General features: G+C 43.4%; 2 protein-coding genes across 2 annotated transcripts in view; one reads left to right on the forward strand and one right to left on the reverse strand.

The window, feature by feature from the left end:
* Positions 1 to 70: 70 nt before the first annotated feature.
* On the forward strand, positions 71 to 3918 carry ADI1 (acireductone dioxygenase 1; the record flags this gene model as incomplete). Its single annotated transcript, XM_010285113.1, has 3 exons — positions 71 to 237; positions 1806 to 1985; positions 3706 to 3918. Coding segments are annotated over 3 exons (470 nt in total), but the record flags the coding sequence as incomplete, so codon positions are not given.
* A 10674-nt stretch (positions 3919 to 14592) lies between these two features.
* The window catches only part of TRAPPC12 (trafficking protein particle complex 12), a gene marked incomplete at its 5' end in the record, with an annotated part of 39040 nt that continues 38876 nt past the window's right edge, over positions 14593 to 14756 (reverse strand). The window contains 1 exon segment of the mRNA XM_010285114.1: positions 14593 to 14756. This exon segment is cut by the window's right edge and continues 19 nt beyond it. Within this exon segment, the coding sequence (XP_010283416.1) occupies positions 14593 to 14756 (164 nt within the window).

The following is a 14756-nucleotide window of genomic DNA, read 5'->3' on the forward strand; positions in this document are numbered from 1 at the left end:
GCCTGCCCCTCCACAGACTCTCCTGGCAACTCGGGTTTTTCCACCTTAGTGTCCTGAACTGTGCCTTAAGCAATTGTGTCTGAATACTTTTTTTTGTTTTCCTTGCTTAATTTTCAGTTGGATGCTGATAATTATGAGACTGACCCATGTCTGAAAGAGATTCGGAGAGCAGAAAATTATTCTTGGATGGATATAGTAACCATACATAAGGACAAGCTTCCTAATTACGAGGAAAAGGTACGCGAGGCTTTGCTTTGAATGAAGATTTGCACGCTGGAGTCTACCGCTAGAGTGTGCAGCCGGCTTCCCAACACCTGCAGGGGCACAAAGATGAGATTTCCATGTGTAAAATACATCCTGTACTGAAGTCCTTAACATTAAAAAGGAGTTTTGATATTATTTTAAAAATAGCAGAGGCCTTTTGCTTCTGTAGGCTGCCATCAAAGATTTTAAGGATAGTTTCCATCACCGTGCCATTTTAAAACTAAGATTCCTACCAGCAGAGCCCTGCTGATGCTGACCTGTCCTCGGAGATGGTGATCCCCAGGGTGAAGCCAGGCAGTTGCCAGCTGGGCATGGGCTTTGAAGGCTGGAACATCCTAATGGCTGCTTGCAAAATACATCTTTTCAAAGTGAACATTAACATCGTGGAATCAGAGGGACACGGTCCCTGTACAAGATGGCTTTTTTTACCCGAGGAAGCTGGTACCTTGGCTATTTCATAACAGCTGAAAGCAAATGGTGCCAGGCTCGCAGATGAGCCTCCTAGAAGGAGCTTTCTCCTCCTGGCCTCTGGGTGCTGACATGCTGCTCTGACCTGAGGACAGCAACCCAGTGGCATTTCCATGTTTCATTTACTAGTTTGTTTTAAGCCCGTTGTGGTTCTACTGGTTTTAAATTGATGAATGGGTGAATTAGGTAGTAACTTGGGTTGTCCGAGTGGGCTCTACCTGACACAAAGACGGGCCATTATTGACAGGGCATAGGGACTTTTGCTCATCTTGTCGTGCTGTATCAGTACTGGCTTAGGGCCACCTGCGCTGGTGTGGCTAACCACCATCCTGGCCCGAGCAGCTGATCGTACCTGGCATTGCACCGCTCTCTGTGCAGTAACCTGCTCCGGTCTCTGTTGATTGAACCTTTAAAGCATGTTTTGTTCTGTGCTGTGAAATGTACAAAGAATTCACCTTTCTGGAAAAAACGGGAATGTTGCCACTGCTGCCCAGGAAGAGAGAGCCTGCAGCTGGGGCTCGCTGTGTGGGGCAGGTGTGACATGCTGTTTACATCAGATTGCGGTAGATGGGCCGTGTTTGGCAATAACTGCATTTTCACATAGAGTTGTAGTAGCCTGTGGGTCTAATTTAACGCTACACCAATGTAAAAGAGGGGGGATAATCTGTACCTCTGTTTTATTTTTGCGTGTCAGGAGAAAAAAAGGCAGAAAATGATCAAAGTAAACAACTGTGAGGACCAAATCCAGTGGTGAGAAGCTTTATCTGCCTCTCTCTCAAATGGGCGTAAGCATTACTGTTATTCAGAGACTGGTTATGTACAGCTATAGCTGCTGTTTCTTGCCAGAGAAATTCCTGTCTTCCAAAGGAAATGTAGCAGCCTTCTTAGAAGTGTCCTAAGACAGGTTCTGGCTGGCTAGATTAGCCATTTTAACCATGTTGGTCTCATTTATTAGTTAAATCACTGTGCAGTTGCCCTTTGAAAGCCTTTGTCTGCTTGGCCACGTGTTTCTACCAGATTTCTTTGCAGTTTTTCTGTGTTCAGTAGTTTTAAGAGATACTTGCTATTCCTAGATAAAAACATTTTATGAAGAACATTTACACCTAGATGATGAAATACGCTACATCTTAGATGGATCTGGCTATTTTGATGTTCGAGACAAGGATGACAAATGGATCCGGATTTCCATGGAAAAAGGAGACATGATAACCCTCCCTGCCGGCATATATCACCGATTTACACTGGATGAGAACGTATGTTGTTATAGATTACCATAAATTTTGATGACAAATCCGTGTGAGCATATATATCACATTAGTAACTACATGCCCTGAGACTTGCAGTTCATTAGCAAAACATATTAAATATGAAGTAGGAATATGAAAAATACTAAATAATTCACAGCATCTGAACCTTTAATCTCCAGGTCACAAATCCAGCTTCCTCTCATCAGCTGTAACTGCAAGGCATTACCACGTGATATCCATAGTGTATCTTGTGAGACAGCAGTGTGAGAGCCAAGCCCTGCGGCTGTCCCTCACGCAATTGCCCCCACTGTTGGTTGAGGTAGAGGTGGTGTAGATGGATCCTTCTGTGTTGCCTTGTTGTGTACCTTTGTGGGGACAGACAGAGCATATCTGTCCAGCAGTGGCATTTTTCATGGGCACTAAATTCACCTTCAGGGAAAGGAGGATTTAAGGGTTCAGAGCCACTACTTGCAGCTAGCATGTGCTGGACTGGATGCTGGCTTCGTAGGAGGTGACCTGCTTTCGGAAGGTATTTTTGGCAATGGGATTGTAAGATTGGCACATGGAGTCCTGATCTGTGTGTCTGTCCTTGTGGGTTTTTATAAATTTGTCTGTAACCGCAGCATTCCCCCCGGAAAATGGGGAAATGTGTGCTGTCTCCTGTGTGACAAAATCCCATATCTGGCATAGTCTTCAGAATGATCTAATTTTAAATCAACTTTGCAGATAGCAGTTATCATATATGTGAAAAAGGGATATGCTGCTCTGGGGGAAAACCTGATTTCATGTCAGTATTTTGAGATCCACAGTGAATCAGCTACAATTGCTGGTTTAAGACTTTTTCTTTACACAGACAAAATGTCAGGGGCTATGGGTTGAATCCACAAGAAGTCTGGAACTTTAGTCCAGAAGTGCCCTCTTCAAAATAACTATTTTAGGTGCTTCTAGACCCTTGCATTTTGCAGCTAACTTCTTTAGGTACTTAGCTTTATTCTTGACATTGCTGAGCACCTGAGTGCAAGATAAGCACTCAGCAGTGTTTACAAAATAGGTAGGGTCTAAACCTGTAGCGTAGTTAACAGAAGAGAGCAGACATCCCCACAACTCAGTGGTTAGAGCACTTCTGCAGGACATAAAAATCCCATTTTCTGCTGCCACAGCTGCACCTTCACACCTGGCATACTTTTGGTTAGCTGGTGGCAGGGGCTGTTGTTTTTCCTGTTGGAATCTGGAGATTTTTAACTTCCCATTGGATTATTTTTTGCCTACTTTATGTGCTCTCCATTCAGCTTTTATAGCTCTCACTTTGAAACCTCTGGTATTCCTCAAAAGCACTGTGTAGCCATCTTGGGTATTCTGATTGCTTTTGTTTAACTAAGCAAGTAGGAATTAGATGCTGCATTGCTCAGTATTGTGGATCCAGTGCAAAATAGTTTGCGTAAGACAGGATTTCTTTGGTTTCTTTGAAACGGGGAGAAGTATCGTCTCTGCCTGACCTGGAGGCACTGGTTGTGGCGATACATCACTGCAAAATCTCCCACTGAGGTAGCTGGGAGCAGGAGCAGCAGTGTAATGATACAATTTTCTGGAACATGTGAAGCTGTCACCCCATCTTGAAATGGTTCCAAAAATTGCTGTAGAAGTACAAATGAAACTGTTAACATCAGAATTAAGATCCAGTTGAAAGGAACTCTTAAATTACTTGTGACTTCTTATTCTTTGACAGAATTACGTGAAGGCAATGAGGCTATTTGTTGGAGAACCCGTCTGGACAGCATACAACAGGCCAGCTGATGATTTTCCTGCTCGGAAACAGTATATGAAGTTTTTGGCTGAAGAAGCACAGTAATGGTGTCTGGGACCTGACAGGTGGAACAGCCTGAAGCCCTGTCAGAATAAATGTGACTGGTGGCTTTTCACTGATTAGACTTCTCTTTACAGATAAACTTAGAATCACAGAATCATAGAAAAATTTAGGTTGAAAGGTCATTTGAAGGTCATATAGCACAACCCCCTGCAAAGTACCAGGCCAACTTCAAAGCTAGACCAAGTTGCCCAAGACCATGACATTTGGAAACCTCTGGTGGTAGAGGTTCCACAGCCTGTCTGGGTGCCTGTTCCAGCTGCTCTCATGGGCAAGCATTTGTTCTTCATGGCCACATCCCTGGTCGCAGCTTGCAATTGTTGCCTCTTGCCCTTTTGCTGAATGCCTGAGAAGAGTCTGGTTCTTCTGTCTTATCTGCAGTCCCTTCTGTAGTGGGAAACTGCAGTTAGGTCTCCTCTCAGCCTTCTCTTCTCCAGGATAGACAAACCAGTGTCCTCATCTGGGCTCTCTGCACCTCAGGTTGTTAAGGAAGATGTTCAACATGATTTCCCCTTGTTCTGATTACTGAGGAATGTCACTTGTACCCACCTGACAGTTAGACTTGATCCACTGACTGTTTTGAGCCTGATGGTCCAGAAGTTTTTCCACTCTGTAGTTCATATCCTCAGTCAAGATACAAGGCTGCTGTGGGGGACACTGTTGAAAGCCTGGTTGTGGTCAAGGTGAATGACATCTTTGCTGTTTCCTCTCTGCCACAGAGCCAGTGACTGCCTCCTAGATGGCAGTCAGGACGGTCAGGTAGAATGCGCCCTTGGTAAATTGGTGTTGGCTGGTTGTTCCCCATCACCTGGTGATTTCATGTGCCTGGAACAGCTTTCATAATAGCTTATTCTGTAATTTTCCTGGAGACGGAAGTGAGACTGTCCAGCCTGTAGTTCCCCAGATCCTCTTTCTGGCCTTTTTGAAGGTGGCAGTATCATTTGCCTTTTTCTGGTCAAAAAGATTACCCTGATCACTGTGACCTTTCAGAGGTGCCAGCGGCCTTGCAGTGACTTTAGCCAGTTGCATATACAGCTGCTTAGGAATCCATTTTCTAACCTTTTTTTCCCTTGGTATTTCTGGCAGGTAGAATTGGGAGAGGTGGGCCACATTAATATTCATTCTGCTCTGAATCCATGCTAATGAACTACGTAGGATTCTGTTTTTAATTAAAGAAAATAAACCTTGCTTCATTCTTGTCTAAAAAATGTTCATAAGATAAATTTGCATAATCGGAATTTTAGTATGCAGCTTCCGTAGTTTTGCCCTGGTACATAAAGCTGTGGTTTTCTCTCAGTAAAATGTAGCAATTTGTTCTTGTGAGTTATTAATAAAATTACTTCGACTTGGGTGTGTGCTTTTTTTTTTTTCTTGTGCTGACGTTAAGGACACATTGAAGAACAGTGTTACTGTAATTGTTAATCAGCTTTTATTCCTTGTGCTGCTACTGACTTGTTCTGTAACGTGGGACAAATCATTAACTGTGTGCCTCAGTTTCTTTAGCTGTGAGATGGAGAATAGACTTAGACACGCTGGTCCAGTTTGCAGTACATGCCTTGTGGTTATGCAGGACATGCATCTCCTCAGCAATGGGCACCGAAGCATTTTGGTACAAATTTGCTCTTTACAATGATGAATTATGTCAGCTGGGCAGATGTACTGCTCCAGCTCTCTACAGATGATGAGAGCACAGGCTCTATGCTGGCTGCAGCCTGTGTGCTGATTTCAGACAGGTAAAATAATTCAAGCTCCTACCTTGCAGTTTCCCGAATAAACATGACTCTAGAAAAAAACCGAAGCTTGGGATTATGTGAATTTTCCTAATGCAGCTGGCAGTAGGGAATTGAATTTTCCCACTGTTCTTCCCTATGGGTGTGCGCACAGTCCCTCATCAGCAGGCAACAAAGTTTTTCTCGCATTGTAGCGGCATTACTTTTAACTATTTCTAGGCTCTTTATTTCTTGAAGTGTTTCTGGAAAAAAAGTTGCAATGCTGCAGTGAAATTGTACTGGCTTTTCTCTTAAAAGTTGGAAAGGGTGAATAAAAAAGGCACGTTTCCTGCCTTAGGCTCTTGGGTTGCAGGCTAGATGAGGGGCAGGGACACAGCTGACCCTTCATTCTGCCAGTGGGGGCTCAATTTGTGGGAGAGGGTGCAGGCAGAACCCACACTTGCGAAATGCAAGCCCACCCAGTGCTCTGTTCAGCCTGTACTGACTTTTGTGCAAGTGGTTCATAAGCCTGGATGAAAAATCTATATTATATCAGTAATTATAATCAGTATATTATAATTATAATCTGTATATTATATCTATATATACATCGTTGTATTACTAGCAACGATGAAGTCTAACTACAGGCTGACACACATCAAGGAGGCTTGCACGATGCTGTGCTGTCCTGTGCCTCGTCGGTTCAGGGATTTGTGTGCTGTGTGTCTGGAAGGAGCACTCGAGTGTCCTCTTGTTCAGCACACTGGGGCATCCTGGCCCAGAATAAACTTCGGGGATTTTTCAAGGTACAGCTACAGGAATAAATGACACTTATTGCCTGCGGCAAGTTTTATTCCTTTGACTTAGATGTCACGAAAAATTGTGTTTCTGAATGTAAAGTGAGTGCTTTCTCCTGGTGCTGGTGTCAGTCCCTGGTATCCAGTCTACTTCATCCTCCTTCTGCTTTTGTTTTCTTTTTTTTAACAGAAGTCAACATGAGACTGTTCATTCTCCCTATGGGTATTTCCATTTTGATCTCTCTGTCTGCAAAAGGAGAAGTGGAGGCAGCAGCGTGAGCTCTCAGGAACCCCCATTTACAGCACAGCCATCCGGTAACGGACCGGGGGAGCGACTGGGAAGCGAGCAGGTAGCGCGCTCTCCTCGGGAGAGAGTTACAGTTTGGAGGCCATGATGAGGGATGGACAGTAAAGCCGCTGCCCGCAGCGACTGCTTTCAACGGCTCGCTGATACAGGATGTGACCTGAGGAGCAGGACTGAACCACCTTGTTTTGTTGCCTCTCTGGAGGAATATATACACCCACTATGGCTCCCATCTCCCGGCTGTCAAGAATAACACACGATCACCTCACTGAAGATCGTTCATCATTTTCATAGCACAATGCATTCTGCTGCTGAGAGGTGGCGGGGACTGGGGGGGTCTTATTGTCAACGCTGTTGAGTCCGTGCCCTTTAGTTCTATAGGTGTCTTTGAAAGGGTGAAAGCTTTGCTCTCTGAAAGTGTTTTTTGTCAGCCAGGAAAAAAGCAATTTGGGGCTGGTATAAAGATGCTACACCTGTGAAGAGATTACATGGGAGATTACACTGGGAGGAAACAGCTGGGTGGGAAAAAATGTTAATATTAATAGAAAACACTCCAGAGAGTGGAGAGGAGGGAGAGAGAACACACTGTTCCTTCAGTTGAAAAATGCAGTTTACTTTCATGGTGATTTTTTGTGTTTGTTTTTTTCTTCTTTCTTTTTTTCCCCACATACCACATATCTAAAATTGCAAAGTGAGATCGATTTTTGGTCCAAAAACGTAAGTCTGTTTTACTGCAGCTAGTGGAAAATCTTGGTGCATTGATGTAGTATGAAAATTTATGTAAGTGGTTCCAGCAACATCACGTTGGCAGCATTAACTCAGGCAAGGGGAATATTTCAACTCCTCCAGGATTAGAGTTTAAAAAAAAAAAAAGGTAGGAGAAATGGTACTGAATTGAGGGGTTTGAAGATAGCTTTTTTGGTACCTATGTATTATTTTCCACGTTATCTTCATTTTTTCAACTTTTCCCAAGTGGCATATACCGCAGTTTCTCATGACCGGGTTAAGAGAGCAGTGGCCTTGTTTTCCGCAAGTAGACTCAGAGCAAACTGTGGATGGTCAGTGGGCTTTCTAATAAATTAGGTGGGCAATGGGAGAGCTGCAAAATCTGTGACGCTGCCTTCCTTCATTATGTGACCTGGGCCAGGTATCTTTGGCTGGATATCTTAATGCAAAGACATTTCACAGCCAGTTAGTAGTTAACGAGTGACATCCACACCAGGCGCTTAGGGGTGCCTGCGGGTGGGCGAAGGGAAGCCTGACGGCCCTGGGCTGCGGAGAGCAGGGGCTGTGCTGCTTCCCGGCAGCGGCAGGAGCTGGTAGCTGCCTGTCCTGGTTGCTGAACGTGACAAGTATAAACTCTTTATGCACTCGGAGCATCGGGTCCTACTGGAGAACAGGCACTCTCCTGCCTGGCTTCCGACTCCAGGATTTAGCTTGAACTAGGAACTTAGGAGAAGGGATGGTTTCCTGACAAAGGCAATCATTTAATACCAGCTGGCAGCCTCCACTGCACATAAAGACTGAGGTGGCAGCTGAGCACTGCTTTGAAGAATGTCCCTAGTAGTCGAAGAGAGGATTTAGATATTTGGCCAGGCAGAGGCTGTGGACCTGGCCTGTGCTATGCTGGAAAATTACATCACCTGTTTGGGAGTCTTCCCTGGGAAAATGATCCAGGTTCCCTTCCCTCTCCCTGAAACAGGGTCACTGACAGTTGTCTTCTATTTCCCGAAGCCAAATAAACATATCAACTCATTGGGGGATGAATTAGTATTAAAATTTAAATATTCCTGTATCAAAGATCCAGATTTGATCTGATTTGCTGCACTTACTGTGACTTTACAGCTTGTTTCCCAAAACATTTTCTGTGTTTGCTAAAAGGTGCTCTGCTATACATGCAATTTGAAAAAACTACTTTTCATGCAACTGAGTCACTAGCTCTCGTTTCTTATTAACTGTATAAAGACCCAGATAATGCTCTGGGATTGCCCGTGTTCGTGGACACGGCCCTGACCAGCCAAGCCAAGCTCTGGGCTCCAGTTTCCTCTGTGATCACAGGCATTTGAGGCTGGACAATTTGATTTGGGTCCACCCTCAGGCTTATTTTTTTTTTCCCCAAATGAAAGCTGCCCTGCTGGTGGTGGGAGAGAGAGGGAAGCTGTTGCTGGTGATGCCATAGCGAGGGGACATGAAGCGGTGGCAGGGTTGTGCACAGGCTGCTACCGCAGCCCGGGGCTGAGCTGGGGCTCAACCCTGCTGCCTGCCACTGGAGTGTGTGCCAGCATCTGAAGTACTTGCTCATACCCTGCGCTCCAAATAGTGGAATTTTTTTTTTTATAAACAACTCTAGTAATTCTATTCTGCAGCTTTTTACTTGAGTATTTTCAGTTTAGCTCTGACAGTTTTGACAATTTTTCAAAGCCAGAGAGGAACCTTCTCCCTCCTTCCTTCCCTGCCTCAAGCAAGTAGCATCCCATTTTTTCCCTCTTTTTGGGCAAATTACAAGCCATTGTTGCTGGCTTTCAGATACATTCATTTTAATATTTGTCATACATAATAAACATCTGCAAATGACTGCCCAAAGCTAGGACAGGTGTTGATCCAGAACAGCTTGGATAAGGCGGCACCTGGGTCATCCTCTCCACCCACACCTTTCTGTGCGTCCCTAACACCAGGACTGTGACCATCTCACACACCCCTTGAAGATGGGAATCTCTAAATTTGTCATTCCCAAGCTGACTAGGAGAACTAAGCATGAAGGCAGCTTTACACCGTTGTTGCCTGAAAGTTAGTGCTGGAGCTTGTTTGCATTCAGCACTACTGAGCTGCTGTTCACAGAGCCACAGAATCATTAAGGTTGGAAAAGACCTTTAAGATCAAGTCCAACCATCAACCCAACACCACCATGCCCATTAAACCATGTCCTGAAGTGCCATGTCCACACATTTTTTGAACACTTCCAGTGATGGTGACTCTACCACCTCCCTGGGCAGCCTGTTCCAATGCTTGACCACTCTCTCTGTAAAGAAGTTTTTCCTAATATCCAATCTAAACTTCCCTTGGTTCAACTTGAGGCCATTTCCTCTTGTTCTATTGCTAGTTACTTGGGAGAAGAGACCCACACCCACCTCACTACAAATGCATTTCACGTAGTTGCAGAGAGTGATAAGGTCTCCCCTCAGCCTCCTCTCCTCCAGACTAAACAACCCCAGTTCCCTCAGCCGCTCCTCAGAAGACTTGTGCTCCAGGCTCCTCACCAGCTTCGTTGCCCTTCTCTGGACACGCTCAAGCACCTCAACATCCTTCTTGTAGTGAGGGGCCCAATTGTTCATATGCTAAAAACCCTGTACAAGCTCCTACAATGTAAAACATTTTTTTTCCCTGATGTTTTATTAAGTGGGTGGAAAGCAGGATGGAAGGAGTGTATGACATCTTCCTTTGAGCTCATATTACAGGTATGAGCTAATGGATAAAATCCACCTTGTTCTAGCATCTTTAGTTTCCCTGGCCTTAGCTCAGGACAGCAGTAATGTAGGTTGCTTCTTGAGCACCCTCAGAGAGGTTGACTCTGCTGTGGCTCTGGAAAAAACATAAATCTATATTTGATGCTTCAGTCCTGTTTTCATGCATTTCTTGATGGCAAGTTGAAGCGGAGAGGGAAGGTATGCTTCTCACTACAGCTGGATACGACTGGAGATGGGAGTACCACGTATCTTGCAATCTTTTGTTGGATGGCTACAGCGCATGCAGGTGATGAAGTGCACCAGCTGATGTACAAATAAGACAGACATAACTTAGCTATGCACACAGACTATTCCCCTCCCCAGTTTGATTTGCAGGACACCTGCAGCAAAGGCTTCAGAAAAGTCTATCACTTCTTAGACCACTCCTACCCCGGCGGAGTGGTTATTCCCAGCACATCCATGTGTTGAAAGCCTCAGGATGAAGATGAATCTGAAGAGGGTGTTTGCTGGCTTGGTTTTTACGGTGGGTCAGTGAGCTCACGAATGCTCTTGCTGACATGAAGGGTGGGGTAGGTGGAGGAACAATCATCCTTTCCAGTAGACTGGTTGAACTCCATTGTGGAGTCTCAGGCACGTCTGCACATGCCTTTTGGGGAACATTTAAAGGGTCCAGTCCAAAACTGAGGCACCAGGAAAACGTAAATGACCAGCTGGTTAGGGGATGCCATTACCACCTGAACTGCAGTTAGGTACTAGAAATGGCAGAGAGATGCTTAAGTCCTTCGGAGGATCAGGGTCTCTGTGCATAACGTAATTATCTGAATGTCTGAAGTACAGCTTTGCTCCTCTTTTAATACAAGAGGAAATTTAAATGCAAAACTTCTGTTAAGGCACGTTAAGCTTTAAGACTTGAATACAACAATCAGCTCATTCAAACTATACTTTCCACAGCTTTTCTCACTTAGCCAGATGAGACATGCATGCTGTGTTTTAGAACTGAGCTCTGCCCTCATTTACACCAGGAACCCTCATTAAATTCAGCTGAATTCATTGAATTTAACAGGATTGCCTGGTGTAATTAATGTTTTGAGGACAAATTTTGTCCTTAGCTTTAATGCTTTAACACCATATACAGCATTCAGATGTGTAACTGGATGAATATAGGAAATTCAAACACTTAACTTGTATATATGTTAAATCCAAACCATAAAGTGACATTGACACTCTTAATTGCATTTTATAAACAGTTAACAATTTGCATACATCCAGCAGTGATAATATGCCTTCGCATTTAAATTTTAATTATTTTGCAAGTCTACCAGGATGTCACTTGTTTAATGGCTCACTGAGCTTAGAGGTCACCCAGTCCAAGTCTCTCCTCTACTGTTTTTACCCAAGTAAAAGCTTCTACTAATAAGAACACAGCAAACATACTAAAGTGAGACCTGCGTAGTAATACATATGAATTAGAATTTAGAGAAACTTGGAAAACAACGGATTATGTTTTCAGAGTGTTTCTTTTTAATGGTTATTTGACTATGACTGGGATCATGAATTTTTATTCTCTGCCGATCAGAACACAGGCTGTCACTTACACGTGCAGTGCGTATAAGGCACTACTGAATCGAAAAAAAGGAAGCATTTTACTCCTCAGTTGTAAAGAGGCAAGTGGCTTCAGCACGCTGGATGATGGTGGATCATGCTACTCTCACTTAGAATTGGAAAAGATGAATCAAGCTTCATGAAGGCATAGACAATAGTAGAACAATATAACATGACACCCGACCTTCAGCTAAATGCATGGGAATCTCTGTTATAAGATACTAATTTACATATCATTGTACAATTTTTTAACTAGAATCACAGAATGGGTTGGGTTGGAAGGGACCTTTGAAGATCATCTAGTCCAACCCCCTTGCCATGGGCAGGGACACCTTCTACGAGACCAGGTTGCTGAGAGCCTCATCCAAGTTGGCCTTGAACACTTCCAATGATGGGGCATCCATCTTCTTCTTCCAGCTTCTCTGGACAACCTGTTCCAGTGCCTCACCCCCACACGGTAAATAATTTCTTCCTTATGACCAATCTAAATCTACCCTCTTTCAGTTTAAAACTGTTGCCCCTTGCCCTGTCACTACATGCCCCGGTAAATTGTTCAGCGCTCTCCAAGTCTTTGAGAACAATCCTGGTTACATACCAGGATTTCTATCTCCTAAGAAACCCCACACACAAGAAAAGTGACTTATGCTGGAGAAAACATACTACTAAAATTACTAACAAGTACAGTGAGTAACATACCGGATCAGATCAATAGTTGCGACAAACTGAAAACAACACTGATTTCAGCTTCATTATGACAACATCAACTGAGAATTTGTCCAATTACTGTTAAACTTTGTCTAAATCATAGCAATATTTAAAACAAATGTAAAGCCTCATAAGGAGTAATGCAAAAGTAGCTACTTTTATTTGACTGTATTTTAATACTCACTAAAGATACATAAACCGTGCTTAAACCCAAATGAAGCAGGGGGTGCTGAATCTTTCATTTTTAGTTTAGTAGTGATACTTTAGGACAAGTCTACCCAGATGCTGCACAAGTTTAATTCAGACCCAGCTGTGGAAGATAGAGGCAAGCCAGAAACCGAAATACTAATGGATTTAATTTTTTTTCAGTTGATTGGTACATCCCTAGCCGTTGTTTCAGTGCACGAGTGTGACCCGTAAAACACACATATCCTGTAAAAATGGAACAAATTCTCTCTTTGTCCGAGAAAAGCTGTAGGCTTACATCTTTAGAGGTGACTGGTGATTTCTAGGCATCCTCATTTTTTTGCATGTCCAGCTTGCAGCAATTTTCACACCAGCTGATTTTTGAGGACAACTGTTTGGCCCCTGTACAGTATCTTGAGTTGGACAAGCATAAAAATGAGTTGTTAGTTACTTAAAGATACAGGTGGGAGTATTTAAAGATGGTGAGAATTAACTGATGGATGTGATATAAAAAATGTAACAAAAACAGTTACAGAATTGTCCCATGGCAGTGATTTATGACATGAAGCTACTTGAATTGCTGAACATTAAATCTCAAAACATCAAAAAACCACCAATAAACAGATGTATCTCATACGAGGAGTTATCTGGATTGAATCTTTTCGATACAGATGGAGAAATGTGGGCAGAGATGTGAAATACACCGATACCACAACAGTACTGTGATTCCAAAAATCTATGCCAAAATGACTTTTTGCCAAAATCACTGCCAATACTGCTGCATCAACGGTAACTGCCTTGTGTCCTGCTCTGCATCACCCCACTTGCTTCCACTCGGTGTGGCGTAACCCTTACAGACCTCTGCCTCAGTCTATCCTTTTCCCTGGGAAGTACTTTCTGCACAGTGTTTTTACTTGGTAAGGGGAAAGGAGAGGAACTGAGCTGAAATGGGTTGTGGTCCTGCTCTGCCTAACTAAAGGCAGAGAATGCCAGAGTGGAGCAGCTATGCCTGCCTACACCGAGAGGAATCCACAGGCTCTAAGCTAGGCAGGAGAAAGACACCTGTAGTATAGTAAGAGCTGAAATACACATGCACAAGTTCAGGGGTTCCTAGAAAAACGTTGTGGCATCTGCTGGCGACATCCAAGTAGAGATGTTGGCCAGAGTGGGAGAGGAACAACGTACTGAAGCAAGCATTAGTTTGGTCACAGAGAAATACTCCACTCCCACCCACAGCTTTCTAGAATCTAAATGCTTTACTCAGAAAGATTTAATGGTATCACAAACCCAGGAAAGTATAGGGAGACTGTTTAGTATCATTCAGTTGATATAGTCCCTCATACTGTGGGAAATTTGCACCCGTGGGTGACTGTATGACTCCCTCACATGCCATCTGGACATGGTCCTGGGCAACCTGCTTTAGGTGGCCCTGCTTGATTGGGGGGTTGGACCAGATGACCTCCAGCGGTCCCTTCCAACCTCAACCATGCTGTGATTCTGTATAGTGGTTTTCAGGCAACCTCCCTTGAGAGCACTGGTCAAAATGAGACACACACAAGTAGAAACAAGTGAAGAGAACTGCATTCAGAATTTCATTTCTGTAATACACATATTGATATTCTGTCAATAACTCTTAGCTGATGAAATTAGCTAATGTGATTTGCTCACTAATTACTGAAAAACTATAACAATCACCAAGACAACATAAGGTCAAATTCAGTTTTTCTTATAAAAAGAATCTGAGTAATTGACTGTGTATATATATAGTACACTGTAATGAAGAGTAACTAAACGGTAATAGACTTGTAGGGATGAAGCTGGCTCTAGTCTTCACAATGATAGGACTGTTTAAGAGAAAGGATTCTGTAGTAATGCCACTGAATATTCATAATTGAATAGATTTTATTTCACATTTACACATTAGCAAGAGTATATACAATTTAAAAAATCAGCCTTGCTGGAAAAAATTAATTGGAAATGATCTATCCTAACTTGAGACACTGAGTATTAAAGCTGTCACCCTCTTTGATAGCTACAGCCTCTAGAAGGGCCTGCTTCTTCTGCATGCTGCGAGATGACTCCAGTTCATACATAGTTGTCAAGTTGAAGAGAACGCTCTCATGTAGGTAGTGTTTAGGGTCCTGCT

This window comes from Phaethon lepturus, unplaced genomic scaffold (genome assembly GCF_000687285.1).
Source record: "Phaethon lepturus isolate BGI_N335 unplaced genomic scaffold, ASM68728v1 scaffold38834, whole genome shotgun sequence".
In the NCBI taxonomy this organism is placed as follows: Eukaryota; Metazoa; Chordata; class Aves; order Phaethontiformes; family Phaethontidae; genus Phaethon; species Phaethon lepturus.